We start from the raw sequence: 18,998 nt of genomic DNA, 5'->3' as shown, positions 1-18,998 counted from the left end.
TGTGATTTAAATAGAGAACCACTTTGCCTATGGTGGAAAGTCAAGCCATTATGAATGCATTAAATGAACTGAAATTACTCATTGTTAAACTTCGTTCTTGTTTCCCATCTAGATTTTAAAATTCTAGGCTCTTTTTCTAGGTAAAGCTTTTAAAAATGGATACATGAGCAAATCTTCCTGTGAAGGTCAATAAGCTGGAAATAAAATCTTTTAGTCCAAGTTTCATTTTGTCTCTTTTATGGTGTTGGTTTAAAAAAATGATTTGTTTCTTCCATGTCTTCTGTTTTTTTTCTTTGATGTGCATAATTATAGGTAATGATTTAGTTTTTTAAAAAAAAAACTAACACCAACTACCCAGTGGTCATCTGATTATTCTGGATTGCATGTTTTTAATACCATTAGCCCATAGCTGGAAACTGCTGATGAAAATAGGTTTTCATCTGTTAAGTGTGAATGTGTATCATGAAGTGGGAATGTGAGGTAGTAATAATGTCAGGAAGGAGGCAATATGGTCTCAAGTAGTTCTATGAAATGATTAACTAAATAATTGCTACAACAGCTGATAACCTAATTAATCAGTTACAGCACAAAGGAAGTAGGGTAATTGCTGTATTGAGAATGCTGATGATTGATGCCCTGCAATAAATGATACGCATCTGTGGTGGCTCTTTCCTCAGAGGGAAAAACGAAGCTCCAATTTTATGTACCTGATGATTGAATTCCGTTGCGTCAAGTGCGATGATAAAGAATATGGAATAGTTTACTACGAAAAGGTATGTGCTCTGCAGGCTTTATGGTTGTCTTTAAAAAGCATCATATGCACCTAAAATGAATGGGTTTTTCTGCTGAGATGAAATATTCTGCTGCAGCGTAGCAGCAGACAGCTGTCAGTGGCAACTGTTTATGTACATACAAATCAAACGGTATAGATGCAACAAGATTGCAGATGTCAGTCATTTGTGTAATAGAGTTCAAGATTACAGAATTTAACAAGTGTGAATGATTAAAAACTTTCTGATTTATAGTTCCTTCAGTCATCCAGCAGTACTTTCAGGGTAGCGGTATGTAAAATTATGACTTAGATCTGGAGGAAATGTACCTGTATTGAGTGGTAACTTTATAAAAGATGAGTTATTAAAACTTTTCACAGGAGCTCTGCTGGTGAACATTTTCTGTAAAATGAACAAATATAGAAGTTTAGTCTTTCATACTGAAAATGCTGTGGAGTAATTAAGTAAAACACTTCTGGATTGGAATGTCTTGTATCTTTTCTTGCTGTTTATGAAACAGATCTGAAAAGCAGTGCCCTCATTATTTTTCGTAAGTTAAAATTTAATGGGATGGAGGATTAACAGTGAGTTTAGCAGACATCAGTGTGATACTGGAAGGCATTATCAGTACTCTTAAGGACCTGTGTATTGACGAAAGACTCACTGAGATGGAAAAAGCAGTGTATCTATAATCTGGTTTCAAAGAAAAGAGTTTCTTAATTTTTTCAGCGTGTTTAGATTCATAAAAAGTCAGAAAATTACTTAATAATACAGCTTTATGGGAGAGAGAAAGAAGGTGGAAAAAGAAACTGGAGTGCTCTTGAGACCGGAGGCACTAACTTTTAGCAGCATTTATTCTAAGAATTTTTAAAAGCTTATTAATTCAGTACACAAAATGTTAATATAATGGAAAATGGATTACAAGTATTTCTGTGTATGTGATGATATTACCTGTTGACCTGGACCGAAAGAGCTGTGATCTAATTTAATATTCTTGAAGAAGGCAGTGAAATATACAGTAATAAATAGCAAAAAGCAGGATTAAAAAAAATAAATATGAGGAGACACAGATCAGAATCTGCTTCAATTATTTGATGTGTTTCAAGTTAAGACTTGGTGCTTTTTGACTCGCAGGAGTGTTTTCTTAGGACATTGGTTGGTTGAGGCTTTTTTTGGGTTTTGTGGTGTGGGACTGTTGATTTCATTTTCTTTTTGTTATTTTCTTATAGTTTAGTTTCTTGGTGAATTTTGGTAATTTTAGTGAAAGTGTGTCTTAGGCAGCTATTTAGGTTAGCTGTTTAGTATTTCTTTTTGGGGACTGTAGTTGACAGTGAGACCTTTCCACACATTTCAAAATCTTTTCACCTTTAGAATAGCTTTTTTCATAGTGCTCTGTACACATATCCTAGAACCAGCAATTGTAGAGGACTGTGCTGCTGCAAAACTCTCCTATGGTACAAATCACAATGAAACCTACAATGTATCAGATTTCCCCATGAACAAAGTGGAGTAATTTACTTCTGTGGAAATTGAGGAAACACTTGTCTGGATAGCCTAGCAGAATGCGATCAAAATATTGGAACTGTTTACTAACAGCTGTTTTTTTGCATGAGAATATGCTATACCTTTCACAGGTGCAAACATATGAGCATGTGTGTTTGTGTCCTCTTGGCTCTTTTCTTTTTATAAATGAACATGACATTCCTAAAAATGACTTTTCTCCGTTACCTCCAGCAACCTGCCGTTATAGATGAATTCTTCCTGATTTACACACATGACTTCCTTTTTTTTCCATCATTGTGGTTTTATAGATGTGCACGATACAGGAAAGAAGATTCAGACTCCAAGCATGCATCTTTCTTTTAATAGATGTTTCTGAAGCATATTAAAAGTGCGTGGAACAGAGTAACTATGTACTGGCTGCTCTTGCAGAAATAAAGTAATTGAATGTCTAATAGTACATATTAGAGCTGTAACTAACTGCAGTTTGATGCATTTGTTGTTACGAAGTAGCTTTCCAACAAGTTCTTGACCCCTTTCTGACAGCAGTAGGAAACGGTACATAAATTAGTGCCTGTTTTCTCAGTTCTGTCATGCTTCCAATTACAGTCTGCCGTCTGTGTATTGGGCATCACCAATCCAGTGCACCAAGCATAATGAAACAGGGTTCTGTTGTCACCTGCCTGTGACCGATAGTCCAAGTGGAGATTACTTGTCACAGTTCTGTTGATATATTTGTTTTCAAGTGTTTAGGAAGAACTAGCCTGTTAAACAGGGGCTGATAGAATTTGAGGTTCTTTGACTCGACATTCAATTACAATGAAGTGAGGTGGCAGTGTCTCTTCCCATGTTCTGTGTTAACTTCATTTTAATACAGCGTTCAAGATGTGAAGGATAGGGTCTGCTAGTAATGACAGCATCACTTCTGATTTTCCATTTAGGCAGAAATTCAGTGTGACTTACCAGGTACAAATAACATCAACATTTATCAGTAATGTATTTTTGTGGAGATTTCACGAGAAACGTGTCTTTGGGTAAATGATTGCACTGCTACATCCAGTTTATTAAAAAAGATAAGTAAATGTGATTATCAGAGACCTTTTCATGGATTTAAAGGAAGAAAAAGTAGTGTCTACACCACTGGTTGTCTGTCCTTTTATTTCTTGTGGGGGAGATGTTGGTTCACATTGGTGTTACTTCAAATGGTGTTCTCGTTAAAGAATAAGATAAATAGAACCTCCTTATTAAACTGATTTTCAGGCAAGTACACAAGAATGTTGCTGGTTTGGAAAATTCTGCAAATTTTCTGGACTGTCTTAAATGGACTCTTCATATTTATAAAAAAGTCACACACACTGACCTTATTGTAGTGAAATACCTCTAGAGCTCTGTAACACAGCAGTTTAAAGCAAGTTAGTGCTGTTTAGTATTGAGGTTGCTCTTGTTTCCTGGTGGCAAAATAGCAGGTCATCTCAGGTTCTGCCTGTGCTAGGCAAGTGCTGCAGCCAAGAGGAGCAGATTCACTGAGGGACTGTTCTTGTGCTCAGGGCTGGCTTTCATCACATCCCACGTGGTTGTTGGCAGTTGGAGGATGTCAGGGATTTCTGAGATTTCCATTACATGAACTAAAGCAGTCTACATGGGCATGAATCAGGAAAGACACTTCAAAAGGCTTCACTTGTCCAAATTCACATGCTAATTTAGGTACTGGTTTCGTAAGTTTGTATGGTCAGGGTTGTGGTGCTGCACATGATGCTCTCAAGGTATAACAGAGAGCTACGGAAGGGTAGTTAAACAGCTGACATCCTTCACAGGAGAACTAATGCCATTGTGCCATCTTGAGTATGTCGTTAAAGAGTCTGTTTCAAAATGTTCACTCCTGACACAGTAATTTTTCCCATGAATACTTGGAAAAACTTGATCTTACAGCAAGTTTTGGTTGAGCTTAAGATTTTGTTCTGTCATGCAGTGAAACACTAGGAATGGTTTTCCTGGTGCTTGAACTAAACAGCTAGAACTTGTCAGCTTCACTCTTCAGCATGATCTGACTACATTGAAAGAGTTTAAAATAAACAGTCATTGTCATGATTCTTTTGAAAGCTTCCAAAAAGAGTTGCCAGCAATGAGTGTACAAATCATTGTTTTAGCATTAGTCTTGGAAAAAAAACTCCCTAATGTTAATTTATAAACATTTGGACGTGACACACTGGAAGGCCATGCTCATTTTTTTTTTTGTTTTGTTTTGTAAGTAAGCAAACTTTAGGCAATAGTGCTTTTGTCGTTCTCATCCTAGTGTGTTTTGAATTTTGAATGGCTGCCACAGGGTTCTAACTGTAGGGTACGTGCTCCACTTTTACCAGTCTGAAACCTTTCCTTGTGCAGTGAATGTATCTGATTTTCTTTTTTTCCACTGAGGGAAAGATACAGCAATGGGTTTGCTTATCCCTAGAGAATCCTCATGGGGCACGGATGCTATAAATGACTCAGCAGAATTCGAAGGCTTGTTAGCAGCAACTTAGTAGCTTGTTGCTACTGAATCCCTTCCTGTGTCAAGTTTTTCATACAGGGTTTTCATGTGAAAGTTCTAAACGGAGTGAAGAATTGTCACTGGGACATTGGAATCCTTTGTTGTTTTTATAAAGACAAAGTCAGATTGCAGCCTTACTATAGTTTTGAATTGGAAAATAAAGAATTGGTAGATAGAAATCAGTCTGTCATCAGATGTGTTTATGAAAAGAAGGATTCCCCCCACCTGCAACAATTTCATTGGTTTTTATATAATTAGACTTTATGAAACTACAGTAACATGATCTGAGCATTCTGCCTGGTGAGATGGCAGAGGCATAGTACAGTGTGAATGCTGATCTGGCATTGTGACCAGCTCCGTTCAGCCTACTCTTAGTGATGCAGCATATTTTGTTATTATGGAAATACTTTGATACTGTTATTTCTGTGCAGTGAGGTCAGAGCTAAGTTCATTATTTAGGCAGTATGCGTTTAGAGCAGAGATACTGTAAGAAAATGTTGTCTTTGCTTCTTCAATGTTTGCATGCATGCTTTTTTTAAAAGACTAATGAGAAAAGCAACCTGCTTGTGTTCTGTGACCATCACCAGCCACAGGCAAGAATGTATGTTTATTTCCCTTAACTAGGAAGGATGGGTGTGTTCTTACTGCTTTTACTTTGACTTTTGTCAAAATTGTTACTTCAGAAAGGCATAGGACACTAGTAAATGCCATTAAAAGTGTCTTTCTGAAGAAGCATTTTATTAATAAGAGATATTTTACTGTAGTCAGCAACACAAAATGTGTGTAGTTGGAAAAAAAGATGTTTCTCCTGGGAGGTTAATGGCAATTTTAACTCATGTATCATGTTAGTGACTAATGATTCTCCCTCTTGAAACAACCTCTCCTTTGAAAGCTGTCTCTGAAAAGTATAAAAGTAAAGCTGTCCCAAGAGGCGTATGTGATTGGAAAAGCAGGGAAAAAAAGAGGGTGGGGGCAGAAATAAACCTGAGCAAGTTACCTCAAAACTGTTACTGAGGGAAATGTTGGTATGTCAAAAATATTTTATTCTGATCTGAAATTTACAACAAAAGAAATGAAAACAGACCAAGTATAAATATAGGAGAGCACATACTATGTTGATCTTGTTTTGTTTTGAGTTTGACTGTTTTCTTCTATATTTTAAATGAAATCCTCTTTCATGGCTTTTATTAATGCTTACTTACCCTTGTAAGGTTAAAAAGCACAAAACAACACTGCTGTGTGTCTGGAAGACAAAGTTGCTAGTTTTGTCATGTGGTGGCAGGCTTTTAATTTTTTTTTTCTTGTATCTGGTTCAAACAGGAATCTTTTAGCTTCTCTCTTCCATTGTTCAGGCAGCACACTAATTAGACTCTAAGCATGTAGAACCTCTGATAGATAGGGTCACGTATATCTTGCTGTGTTGAACTTTTAGGAGATACTTTCTGCAAGGTGGTGGTTTTTTCTAGGAAATTGTTGGGGTTTGGTGGAACTGCAGACCTTCCTTTTGTTTCTCTTCGTGCTTCCAGAGGACGCATGTGACAGCAGTGGCAAATTTCTCCACTCACCTGTGTGCCAGCATAGTAGTGAGTTGTCAAACTGCATCTCTTCTGGTGAACTTCCATCTGTCTTGCCACATAGTTTGTCATCTGGGAAAAAGACAAACAAGGAAAATAATCTGTTTATTATTTTCTTTTTTCCTCTTAAAACTGTCAGCAGTTGCATCATTCTTTCACCGTAGTAGAGTTCACAGTGTACTAATATGATATGCTTTTTCCCTAAAACTTGAGGTGTTTAATATGCCTTCAACTTTTTGTCATTCAGGATGGTGATGAGTCATCTCCAATTTTAACAAGTCCTGAAATTGTTAAGATTCCAGATCCCCAGATGTCTATGGTAAGCATGCTCCATGTAATGTCATCTGTATTACAGTTACTGTTGAACTTGTAATAGATGTAGATGAAAGCTTGCCATCTTAAGTATTTTAAAATTCCAGTAGAAAGACATATTTGACCAGCTGCAAAATATTAGTGGGTTTTTTATTTTTTTTCCTTTTTCTGCTGCTGCTAGATTAAAATAATTGATTTAGTGCTTATGTTCACCTCCTCCTTTCCATATCTAGTGTGCTTGCTTCTGAGGTGTAAGAAAGTAGACAAGGGGGATTGTTGGCAAAAGAGATCAGAGGGTGGGAAGATAAGATAACAGGGAGATGAAGAAGAAAAATGTAGAATTTAGAGACTGGTGTGGTAACTCTTGGTGACTTCATCTGTTAAAGTATTTTCTCCCTGCACTCTCTTGTATGTTGTCTTTCATGTAGACAGTGCCTAAGTACAGTTCTAGAAAAGATTTCCATTATTGTGGATGCCAATTCAGTGGGACTGGTATTGGCAGCTTTGGGAACCTTAATGTAAGTGGGCTTGTACTGGCAACACTGTTTGAGCACTGTGTAATCTAACACTGCAAGAGCAAGTCTGACAATGCTGGAAACTGCCTTGGCTGCTGAAATCTTGATGGCATTGTGGCTCCTATTGTGGCTCCTACTGTTGCTAACATGGTATTAACAGTGGGACAAGTTTTTGAGATGTTTTTCTTGCATACAAAGCTTTATGCTGCAAACATCATCCTAAAGAAAATGTTTATGATGTGCCTAGCACGTTTGAGTGCTGTCAATCACGGATGTGTTGACTGAAACGCTTACATTTTGCAGCAATTCACTGAAAGGCGAGGTGGAGCTTGTTAATGTTAAGTCATAAACTGAAACAGACGCTCAAAACACCCAACAGCCCTCCACGTATTATTAAAGGAGTTTTTTTTGTAAAACAAACAAACGAAAGCCATAAGATGCTGTACTTTTAGATTTGACTTTTTATTGCCATGCATTTTTCAAGAGACTGGTGAGTCTTCGCTGGATGGTTTCATTTCAATAGTAATTTTGTCTGAAATTTAGTATTTATAAATACTGACTTACCCTCTGCGTTTAGGAGAACTTAGTAGAAAGTAAACATCACAAACTTGCACGAAGTTTAAGAAGTGGACCTTCTGATCATGACCTGAAGCCTAATGCAACTACACGAGATCAGCTTAATGTAAGTCAGTCATATGATGGCTAAGTTCAATTTTATTAGGTAGGTTGGTAATAATTTGTGGTGACAGTTTAAGGAAAATGCAGTTAATTTCGGTTTATAGAAAATCATGAATGAAATGTTTTCAGTGCTTCTTAAGAGTGCTTAGTTAGAAGGGCCCAACTCAGGAACACAAGGTGCTTGTTAATTTTTTTTTTTTTTTTAAACCGTTTTGGGAGGTTAAGAATGTGTATTTTTTGCATGTCATGTAGATGTGAGTGGTATACTTAAAGCAACTGTGTTTGCCTGCACTGTCAATTCAATCAACCATGTAACTGAGGAGCATCACCATGATGCCATAACTTTGTGTTGTTGGAAAGTTTTGGGTTTTTTACCCAGCTGTTTTTGTGTGTTGTCAGTGTTGTGCTTTCTCACAGTATACTTTGTTAACTTGTTGATTATGCCTGTTCACATTTTTAAACTCACTTTCTGACTATGTATCAATTAGATCATAGTGAGTTATCCACCGACAAAGCAACTAACGTATGAGGAGCAGGATTTGGTGTGGAAATTCAGATATTACCTTACTCATCAGGAGAAGGTAGGTTGAGTCATAGGATGATTTGGGCTAGAAGGGACCTTGTCACTTATATCAGTAAGCTTTTCCAGGTCTGTGCTTATGTAAATGTAATCTGCATCTAGTTCTACCTTTGTGTGAGACAATAATTTTTGAAATAATTTCTTTTGGCTGGCTTTTTACTGATGAATTGTCCAATCTCCTGTTTAGGCCTTGACAAAATTCCTGAAGTGTGTCAACTGGGATCTACCACAGGAGGCAAAGCAAGCACTGGAGCTGCTGGGCAAGTGGAAGCCTATGGATGTGGAAGACTCTCTAGAACTTCTGTCCTCTCACTTCACCAACCCAACGGTGCGGCGCTATGCTGTTGCCAGGCTTCAGCAGGCTGATGATGAGGTATTCGCTGGTCTGTGGGTACATGGAAAAGTCAGCTCGTCTCAAGATTTTTAGTGTCATTGAATCCTTGAAATGTTTGCTTCTTCGTAAGACATTTAAATGAATATTAGTGAAGGGAAACAAAAAAAGAATTCACTGTGTTGTTATTTATTGTAATCCTTTTGGGGAGCAGTCTTCACATTATTAAGTGTCACACATCGATAATTGTCTTAATGTGAACAACTGGTGGTAGCTGGTTTTGTTCAACAAGGTAAAGGAACAGTAGGCTCTCACCAAAAACCAGTGATCAATTTTGACTGTTAACATGTGGGAGTGCTCTGAACTTAAATAGTCAGCTGAAAGATTTTCAGCAGATCCATGTGGTGAATTAAAACAGTGTATCATCGTGCTCTTTTGCTAAAGAAAATGAGTAGAAGAGCATCTGCGGAAATAAGGTGTTTCTAATTGCATACTGATTAGAGTGTGATGAGCTGTGATTATGAATAGAGCCCACTTAAAAGAATCTTATCTGTTAAATTTCAGTGATTTATATATTTTATTTTCTTTTGACAGTTAAAAACAAAAGCAAATTCACGTTTGAATGTTTTACCGTAATTATTGAATCTTTGGCAATCAATAGAGTTTAAAGTAGGGAGCATATCATATTTTTTCAAGCCTACTTCAACAGCCAAGGTCATACTGCTTTGGCTTTCAAAATGTACATTTTACAAAGTGTAAGGTAAGATAACTAAACAGAACAAGTTGAAGAGTAAAAGCAACAAGTTGATTTTAAACAGCAAGTGGTTAAAATTCTGTTCTTCAATCTAAAATAGATTAGTTATGTGTTTTTTCTCGTAGATCCCTAGCTACACAAAGGATAAAAAACAAATAGTCCATAGGAGAACAGAGAATCTCCGTTCTTGATACCATAGCCCAGATTTTATGCTTGAATTTTAAATTTCTTCTTGTGAGACATAAATTGAAAGCTTTATTCTGTGGATGCTGGAAGCAATTAGCGCTGCTTATCTAAAGAGAATTTTAGCGTTGTAATTGCACTTAAATATTCACTAAATTAGCACTTACTGTCTTTGAGTAACAAAGAATAGTGAAATGATAATTCAGTAGTTTTTGGGAGCCAAACTACATCCAGCACCAGTTTTGCTATGGTATATTGCTTGTTGTAGAGACATCAGTTTCTGTGTTGTTAGAGGTCACTAAACCCTGACTAAGTTTATCTGTAAATTAGAATTTTGTAAACAGAAGGAGTTCTAGTTTGTTTTGACTGACACCCTTATTTCACTTGGATTTTTTTTTCCTAAATGAGGATTTGCTGATGTACCTGCTACAGTTAGTCCAAGCATTGAAATACGAAAACTTTGATGACATAAAGAATGGCTTGGAGCCTAGTAAGAGGGACAGTCAAGGTTCCATGTCAGAAGCAATGACAACATCTGGATCTAATCCTTCAGAAATAGACAGGTAAGAAGCTTAGACTTTGAGCAGAAAGGCAGAAACATGTAACATTCTAAGCCATCAAATTCTTTCTTCTTCTTAGGGGAGAATTGCATATTGAACATGTTATTTTATAATCTGAAACGTTAAAAAAACCCTAAGAAAACCCCAACAAATCCTGAGCATTTATGAACTGTGTTTTTCCTGATTACACATAGTTCACAGAGCAGTGTTGAAGTAGTGGCCTTCCTTACTGCACGAAAGGAAGAAAGCTTCTGTAGAGCAACACCATTGTTGCATCCTTCTGTACTTGCAAAAGTTAAGATGTCCTCACTGAAGTTATATGAGGTTCCACTTCCCACTTTCATCAGAGAATGTGGTTCTAAAAGTCCAGTCAGTTTGAAGCGTAAAGAAATTTCATCCTGCTCCTGCAAAAAAAGGTGTGGGGGGAACCTTGTGGAAGCACACTTCCTATACTTGCAGGAATCCAAAGATACCGAATAAAGTATTAAGCAAAGTGCAAACGAACTTGGTAACGAAAGTCTTCTGTGACTATATATTACAGATTTTCAGGATTTTCAGTCTTAAGCTTCTAATGACTTGTAACATGAGAGTGTATTTTGTGTTAAAATTCAACAGCTTTTCATTGATCTTGCTGCAAAGCTCTAAAAGTGAGTGTGGTGGGAAGTGTGCTTTGAGGCTGCAATGATACTTAGATGTTAGGAGAGCTATTTAATTACTTCCTTTCAGGTAAATTCACCATCTGAAAACTTTGCCTTGCAAATAAGCATTTGTCTACTACGTTAAGCATAGTTGTATTACAAAGACTAGTGCTTGCAGGTGTTGTGTATTAGCAGTTTCATCTTACAGCATTTGAAAAAAGCTCCTGAAAATGCAGATTTGTTAAATTCCTATCTGTGTCTGCTTATTTTGTATGGAAGATGAAATAAAATGCAAAGTTTGTTGTAAGTGAATGTCCTTCACAGCCATAAACTGTATAGCTTTCTAGGCACAGATTTTTGCTGTTTTCAGTTACTGCAGAACTGCAGCTGTCAAAGTTGCTGTTCATGCAGTTTGTTCTGAACCAGGGTTGGGATGCTACCTTCAAAGATACTTTTCTTCCAGTTCTCTGAATTTATTATGCTCTGGAAGTGAAATTCATTGTGATTTCCATGCATGCTCCCTGGCCCCCAAGCAAGAACTTTGAATCATGCCAATTACGTGCTTTCCTTTGTGTAGTTCCCAGATTATGAGTCCTATTCCACCTGTTTCTTCTCCACCTCTTACTTCTAAGACAAAAGAGCTTGCAGAAAATGAAAACCTTGATGTAAGTCAGACGATTTACGTTGTATTTATTGTACTTTTCTAGTGACCTGGTAGTGTTTCTTGCTTTTGTTTGTTTGTGAATATTTGGATCCTTTGGGTGTATCTTACTGAATATTTAAAGTGCCCAAAGAATATAAATTTAAAGTAAATGCCACGAAAATAGCAATGGCTTAACTGATTTTTTTTTACAGGGCATCTATTTATGTACATGATCACAGTATCCAAAATTGGGGGACTGGAAATTGAACTCTTCATGAAATTAAAGTACTCTTCTGTAAAGGAGAAAATTACGGCAAAGGCTATCACATACTGATTAGGCACTGACAACTGCATGTGTTCGAGGTGTTTTAAACCAGTCTTCTAATAGAATACAGTTATCCAAATATTTCAATCTCTGCAATCTGTTCTTTCTGTAGCCATATTCTTTGGCATGTCATCTTTTTTGAACCTCAGTGAGACACTGTTGATTTACTTCTGCCAAGGACTATATTCAGTTTATGCCAGAAGTAGACAAGTAATAGGAATGGGACTGGAGGAGGGGAAAGATAGAAGGTAAAGATATTTTGAGGGAATTTGATTTTAATCTGATGTGCAGATTAATTGGTCTTTGAACTAAAGATCCACTCCCTGTTGCAAATTGTCCTATTTGAGTCTTAATATTGCATAGAAAATAAGCCTCAAATTGAGCATATCAGTAAAGATACACAGATTTCTTGCTAGCTGGACTATTATACCTTAAAGAAGCAGCTAAATGCTGTGTATCTTATACAAATTTGTTTTCTTAAAACCTAGAACATCTTCAAGATTGTTAGATGCTCTGGATACAAAACAGTGGGAAATCTCTTTGGGGATTGAATTTTACAGCATTTACAGCAAGATGTAATGGCATAGGAAGAAAGAGTAACATATTATAAATAGAAATTACATTAAAGGTTTCTTTTTGGAGAACATTGTGCTTTTTGTATGTTTATAAATATATCACTGGAGTAGAAGACCTTTTGCTTATAGTGGTGTTGCTGGATTTAAAGTAATATTTAAACTACTATGATTTAAATATTAGGTTGGATCGGACTCAGATTCTAGAAGGGAATATATCTCTCACAACTCTTATATTTACTTCGTGTTTTTCCTTAACTTTGTCTCTCTCTCAGATGCTTAGATTTCTTTATAACTTAATTTTTTTTTTTTTTTTGCTGTTCTTAAATCCCTTCCAGCAAGACCTTTGCACTTTCTTGATATCACGGGCATGCAAAAATTCCACGTTGGCAAACTACTTGTACTGGTATGTTAGAAGCTGTTTATTTATACTGTATCAACATGTAATTGAAATCAAAGCTATAATGCCCAGAAGGATGCTCAGCAAAAGATGACCTGTCTTGAGAGCTTCAGAATCTCAGTGTTCGTCAGGGTGAAGTAGTAGATTTAAAACAACATGCATTTGAACATAGTAATTTATAAAAGGAGGCTTTTAAAATGCAGAAATATGCTTCAGTGTCACACAAAAGAAAGTGATGTTTAGAACATTAGGTACAGCGTTACAAAAAGCAGTCTAACTGTGTTAAAAGTTTCATTCAAGTTGTCTGTGGTATTGGGGCAGAGATTAAGTTCACCTTTGCGCTGCTTTGCTGTCTGTGTGCTTGTTATTTTTTGTGCTTATAATTTGTTGGCTAGAATATTGAAGTTATGCACTTAAATATTAATAAAAGGTGTATTTTATGAAGGTTCATAAAGCACTGATTTTTTTGTTGTAACCTAATTTTTTTTTTCCATTTGTGATTATGAGCACAAACAAAACGTCATTGCATACATGCATTCTTAAGGGTAACTTTAGTTGTAGTTATTAGGTCATCTATACAGTAGAGAGGTAGGATTGCTTAGCTTAGGATCTTGTCTCATCTCAGTGGTTTAAGAATTAAATTAGATGCCTGAACTAGTAATCTGCAAGCCTTCCAAGCAAGCATTTGCAGGTAGGAATTTTCTCATTTGAAGCAAGCTGAGATAAGTAGAGCTGTATTGTGTGAAAGTGTCTGTCTGTGTGTGTACTAATGTACAAATATCTGCATGTGCACAATATTCACAGCTATTTACTTGTATATACCCATGCATTTTAAAAGCAAGAGCTTAGGTACCTTTTACATGGCTAAACCTAAGTCATATGATTCTCATTTGTAACCTTCATAGCTGCATCAAATAACTAAAAATGCTAATGCATATGATCATATTTTAGTGTGCTAAGAGCATTAACCACAGATAAGCTGTGAATTGGAAACTAAGTGTGATGTAAACATAGCAAACTGTTCTTATAAAGTTCTTACATGAAACCTATAAACTATGCTGAGAGATTCTATTTATAACTTTTTAAGTTTTATTGTTTAATTATTTTTAGTAAGTGGAATTTTTAAGACGTTTAAGTTCATGACCTATGTAGATTTGCAAACAGTAGTTATTTCTGTTGCAGTGGTCAAAGATAATGCTGGGCTTCATTAAAAATTGTTATTAAATATAAATGATTAAAATATAATTACAGGCTGAATTGGTGTGAGTAGAATCAAAGTGCTTGACCTAATCAAATATTCTTCATTAAGATAAGTGTTGGTATCTTAGCTTATTTTCTATCAGCGTGATAGAAACTATTCTCTTGCATTTCAGCAGCATCTCAGACACTCAGTCTACAGAAAGTTCAAATGTCCATAACTCTGAAGTTTTTGACATATGACTTAAAAAAATTCAACAAAACAGCCAAGAAAAGTCTACCAAGACAAAAACTCTAGTCAATTTATTCTTTGTTTTCTTTCCAGACATCTCAATTTCTCAGTGACAAAATACAGATGTTGCAGCCACTGTTTAAGGTGACGTAGCCATAAATCCTTATGGCTGCTGATCAATTGTATGTTTCAACTATCCAGACACAGCATGCACCTGAAATAATCAATGGAAAAAGTACAATAACCCTTGAAAATGAAACCTTCTGTTCAGTCACTTGTCATTGTAAAGCTATCCTGTCCTTTAACAGTGGCCTCAGAAGTCAGTGCTACTGCTTTTTCTGACACCTACCCAAGTATGAAGCATTACTCTTAACTCCTTGTTTCAAGATAGCTTTGAGAAACTGTCCAGGGCTTTTTAAAAAATGAAGATTAAAATGGCACATTTCAATTCATTACTTCCCCTTTTCCTTGAAGTTTAGGTGCACAGACTTTGTAAATACAGACTTTTACACACGTATTGGTGAGGGAACAGTTTATAACAGTGCATTAGCAAAGCCCTAGAAGGAATCTTTAGTTACAGATTTCATTGGAGTTATACACATGGAATAAGTTACATATGCCTTACTTTAGTGGATGTAATATATTGTGTATTTATAAATAAGACTTCTCAAATCTGATCAGCTGCACATGACAGACCTCTAGTCTTGTCTCACAGTTATTCTGTCACAAAGAGATTCTGCACAAGTACATAAGGAAGGTGTAATTCTTGATGACAGTGTTAACGTCCAAGAGAATGTCCTGAATTAGTCACTTTTGAATCCAAATGCAGTGTTTGAAAATTGACTGAAAGGCTAATTTCCTCATTTTTTTAATGGTGTTTATTATATGTTTTTACTTTATTATATGTTTATTGCATGTTTTTGCTGGGTAGTATTAGGAGATACATTGGCCAACAGAAAGATGACCTTCAATACATAGCTTCTTTTTTCTTGTCAGTGCTGCAAGTATAAATTTACACAAAAGCATTCCAAATGACTGCTTAACGTCAAAATAAATTTTCAGTATAAGTGTTCCAGGTTGTACTATTAAGTTTTGTATCAGATTCATAATTTTATAAATGGAAACTCTGGCATGTAGACTCTGTGGAGCTGCTTTAGGAGCAATACCTCTCCTTCCACTTTTTCTAATGGTAAAATAGGGAGCAGGTAGGGTGAGATTCTCCTTGTATTGCAGGTGCTCTTGAATAGCAAGTTTGCAGCCACTACATCATGTACAGGTGGTATCACAGTGGAAAACATGCTCAGTTGTACTTCTTGTGTGAGTATTCATAAGATTTGGACTTCAGGCATGTCCTCTTTGAGTGATGACACTTTACTGTAAGTGAAAAACCACAGAAACTTCTATAGACTCTCCCGATCCAAATGGAATTTGCGGCTGTGCAGTTTGGAAGAGTGCAGCTGTTACTTAAGCTAAAGATCTCATTCAAAGATCATCTTAATTTTTATCAGGTCTGTAATACAGGGCTACTGTGTTTCACTCAAATTGTGTAGCTCCAAAAGTATGGTATAACTTGGGTTGTTTTTATGCTGCAGGTATGTAATAGTGGAGTGTGAAGACCAAGATACTCAGCAGAGGGACCCAAAGACTCATGAAATGTACTTAAATGTGATGAGAAGATTCAGTCAGGCTTTGCTGAAGGTAATACTTCTGTGTAAGGAAGTATGTAATGGCCTGGGATAGTACTTCATTTAAAAGGTGCAGGTGTCTAAGAGGATGAGTTGGGTTTTTTTGTGTATGTCTGTCACATGCCATAATAAAAGCTTCCACTTCTGCTTGAATTTTGAATTTGTAGTAAGCTGAAGAAACTCCCAAAAAGGAAAAGAACAAATATTGAGAACTCTTTCTTCTCTTTTGCTTGTTCCTGTTAGTAACATACTGGTTGTAAAACCCTCTGTCTTACATTGGATCTTAAACCTTCTAAAAGCCTTGTGTAGTCATTGTGGTTTGTTTACTATTTATTTGTTGGAAACTCTTGTCCTGGAAGTGTGAGTGGAGAGGCGGATCGGGAACTCTGAAACAGCACTTGCTGTTCTGTATGTCGGCAGCAGAGGGTGCTGGAGGAGCGGGGAAAAAAAGCGAAAACAAAGCTGAAAAAACGTGCGTGAATTGGAAGTTTTACTTTGTAGCAGATATGCAGTCTTCCCTGATTTTCATATATCTCACACTTAGTATTACTATTTCCAATTTTCGGGGAGTTACTTGAATCTACGCTTCATAAGAATGTTTCGCACTTATCCTTACTACTTACTTTGGCTGCGTGAATAGTTTTGTCATGCATGACTGTTCACTACTGAAATTGTTGAAGCAAATTGAAGTGCACTGTTAGGTCAGATAATTGATTGCCATCTACAGTGACTGTGATTGTGTTTTACAGAAAATACCTTTTGAATTGACAGGAAATTGATCATTATTCACTTAATCTCTTAAAAGCCCAAAGGTCTAAGAAAAAAGGAATGATTTCTAGATAAAATAATTACGGAACAAGGAACTAATTTTGTTTCTTTTCATTCTCTTAGGGTGATAAGTCTGTCAGAGTTATGCGCTCGCTGTTGGCAGCCCAGCAGACGTTTGTAGATCGCTTGGTTCATGTAATGAAGGCAGTGCAGCGTGAAAGTGGGAATCGTAAGAAAAAGGTAACTAAAGGATTGGAAAGCCTGTCTGTGGCTTGAATTGACAATGGGTAGGAATGTTAGCCTTTCATTAAAGTTCCTTAGCGCTGAGATTTGTAACAGATGTCCATCGTTCTGTACTAATTTTGGTTAACTGTAAGCAGACTTTGGAAAGGTTTTGATAGTTCAAAGTTCCAAAGTGTTTTCAAAGTTTGAAGATAGAAAACAGAAGAGGCCCTTGAGAACACTCTTGGGATATTTTGGCAGAAGAAAGATATGTGAATAATTAAATAGTTGATGATCTAACTGAACATGTTGTGGGGGACATGGGAAAGTATCAGGTTATTGTAATGTGTGTAATATGCCAGGATAGATAGTGAAAATCAGTTAGCAGCAAGGTTTCGTTTGTTCCAAGAGCAACAAAACTGTTCTTCTATAAGGTATGTGTTTATCAGAACTCTGCTTTCTATTGGGTCTTGAGGAAAAGACTTTCTATTACACATACATTTGAAGAAACTTTGTCCTTCTTAGCTGAAGTGTTTTGAGTGAACCTGACAGGCAGGTATGGGAAGGAAATGGAAATGTCAGAGGAATTTCTGTTTGTGTATATATTACCTTTTCCTTTGACACACATCAGTATTTTTAAACATGGATGTTTCAGTGTGATGATTTCTTTAAATGTATGGGGTGTATTTATATAGAAAAATAAAACACTTATTAACAAAAGTGAGACACCTTGTTTTGTGTATCAGTATCAAAGGCTAAAAGAGGAGGAGGACTTTCCAATTTGTAAGATTCTATTTTCTGCTTGTGCAGTACATTGGTAGTGTTCAGTTTATATTCTTTTAGGAAATTTCTGTAAAACTAAGAAACACTTGGCTTTTACTTTCAGACTACAAACCTAGCTAGCAACAATTAACCACTAGAAGTATTCCTAACAGTTGTGGGGCTCCTTGGTGTCTGTGTCTGTTATATTCAGTAAAGGAAAAGGCTAGAGATGTTAATGTATTCAACCTTTACTATGTAGGACACCAAGTGTAAAGCACTCAAAAATTGATGAGTTTTTTGTTTCTGGTAACTACATATGCAGGAATGTAGCGCAAGCCTGGAAATCAGATCAGTGCAGTCTATTGGCTATTTGGTTCCTTGGTGGTAGGGAATTCCTTGGTGGAATCAAGGGGTATAAAGTTTCTGAATTAGACTTGAATCAATTGCTGAAGCATAACTAACATTTAATTTTGGTATGGAAAACAAATCATCCTGTGGTTTGTGCAGGCAATTTAGAAATTAATTTTTCTAATACTATTATATCTGGGACTTAGAAAATTTCTTGACTGTACTAACACTAGATGGAATATCTCCTTTCTTATTCATATTACTGAAAATAGAGAGTTTTTATTTTCCTGGATTTTATGAGTGAAACCTTGATTCTTTGTGCATATAAAGAATTGAATATTGGTTAGTAATGCATCCTTTGTTTATGGACTTCATATATACCTAGTATGTATTTTATGTTTCGTGGGTTTTTTTCTTAAACAAATTTTCATTCTTGTAGAATGAGAGGCTTCAGGCATTGTTAGCTGATAATGAAAAGATGAATTTAGCAGAAATGGAACTTATTCCACTTCCTCTGGAACCTCAGGTGAAAATTAAAGGAATAATCCCTGAAAAAGCTACACTCTTCAAGGTAAATGAGATCTTCTGAATAGCTGAAATACAAACAAATCTTGTGAGCACTGAGCTTAGAAACATCAGTTGAAAGATTTAAAGGGACAGAAATAGTCAAGGCAAAATGCAACTGTAGCGTGCTCTTAAAGTGGATAAACAACTCCTTATTTTGTTTTTCAGTTTAAAGTTTTTAACTTTAAAGCAGCTTTTGTAAGAGTGATACAGATTATGAAGTTCAGAATTTCCCTGAATTTTGTTCCTGTGTTCAACAGGAGTACCGCTTTAAGATCAAAATCCTGCAAATCAAGGCAGGTGTGCTGTGTGTCATTTAGATCTGTGAGTCTGTTCCATTGCTAAATAAAGCTTAAGT

The 18,998-nt window shown here is 36.2% G+C and overlaps 1 protein-coding gene across 2 annotated transcripts in view; it reads left to right on the top strand.

Moving 5' to 3' along the window:
* PIK3C3 (phosphatidylinositol 3-kinase catalytic subunit type 3) overlaps window positions 1-18,998 on the top strand; it is a 74,106-nt gene that overhangs the window by 10,710 nt on the left and 44,398 nt on the right. Inside the window, exons 6-17 of one of the 2 annotated variants that reach the window (XM_069001659.1) lie at window positions 678-773; window positions 6,619-6,690; window positions 7,112-7,201; window positions 7,776-7,880; window positions 8,365-8,457; window positions 8,644-8,829; window positions 10,133-10,287; window positions 11,500-11,587; window positions 12,801-12,868; window positions 15,884-15,989; window positions 16,868-16,984; window positions 18,516-18,647. In XM_069001659.1, coding sequence (XP_068857760.1) covers window positions 678-773; window positions 6,619-6,690; window positions 7,112-7,201; window positions 7,776-7,880; window positions 8,365-8,457; window positions 8,644-8,829; window positions 10,133-10,287; window positions 11,500-11,587; window positions 12,801-12,868; window positions 15,884-15,989; window positions 16,868-16,984; window positions 18,516-18,647 — 1,308 coding nt within the window. The remainder of the gene's footprint in view (window positions 1-677; window positions 774-6,618; window positions 6,691-7,111; window positions 7,202-7,775; window positions 7,881-8,364; window positions 8,458-8,643; window positions 8,830-10,132; window positions 10,288-11,499; window positions 11,588-12,800; window positions 12,869-15,883; window positions 15,990-16,867; window positions 16,985-18,515; window positions 18,648-18,998) is intronic. The other variant, XM_069001658.1, reaches the window with a different exon arrangement.

Source organism: Aphelocoma coerulescens (genome assembly GCF_041296385.1).
Source record: "Aphelocoma coerulescens isolate FSJ_1873_10779 chromosome Z unlocalized genomic scaffold, UR_Acoe_1.0 ChrZ, whole genome shotgun sequence".
Lineage (NCBI taxonomy): Eukaryota > Metazoa > Chordata > Aves > Passeriformes > Corvidae > Aphelocoma > Aphelocoma coerulescens.
Note: the sequence above shows the minus strand (reverse complement) of the source record. Positions and strands in the feature narration are given on the sequence as shown.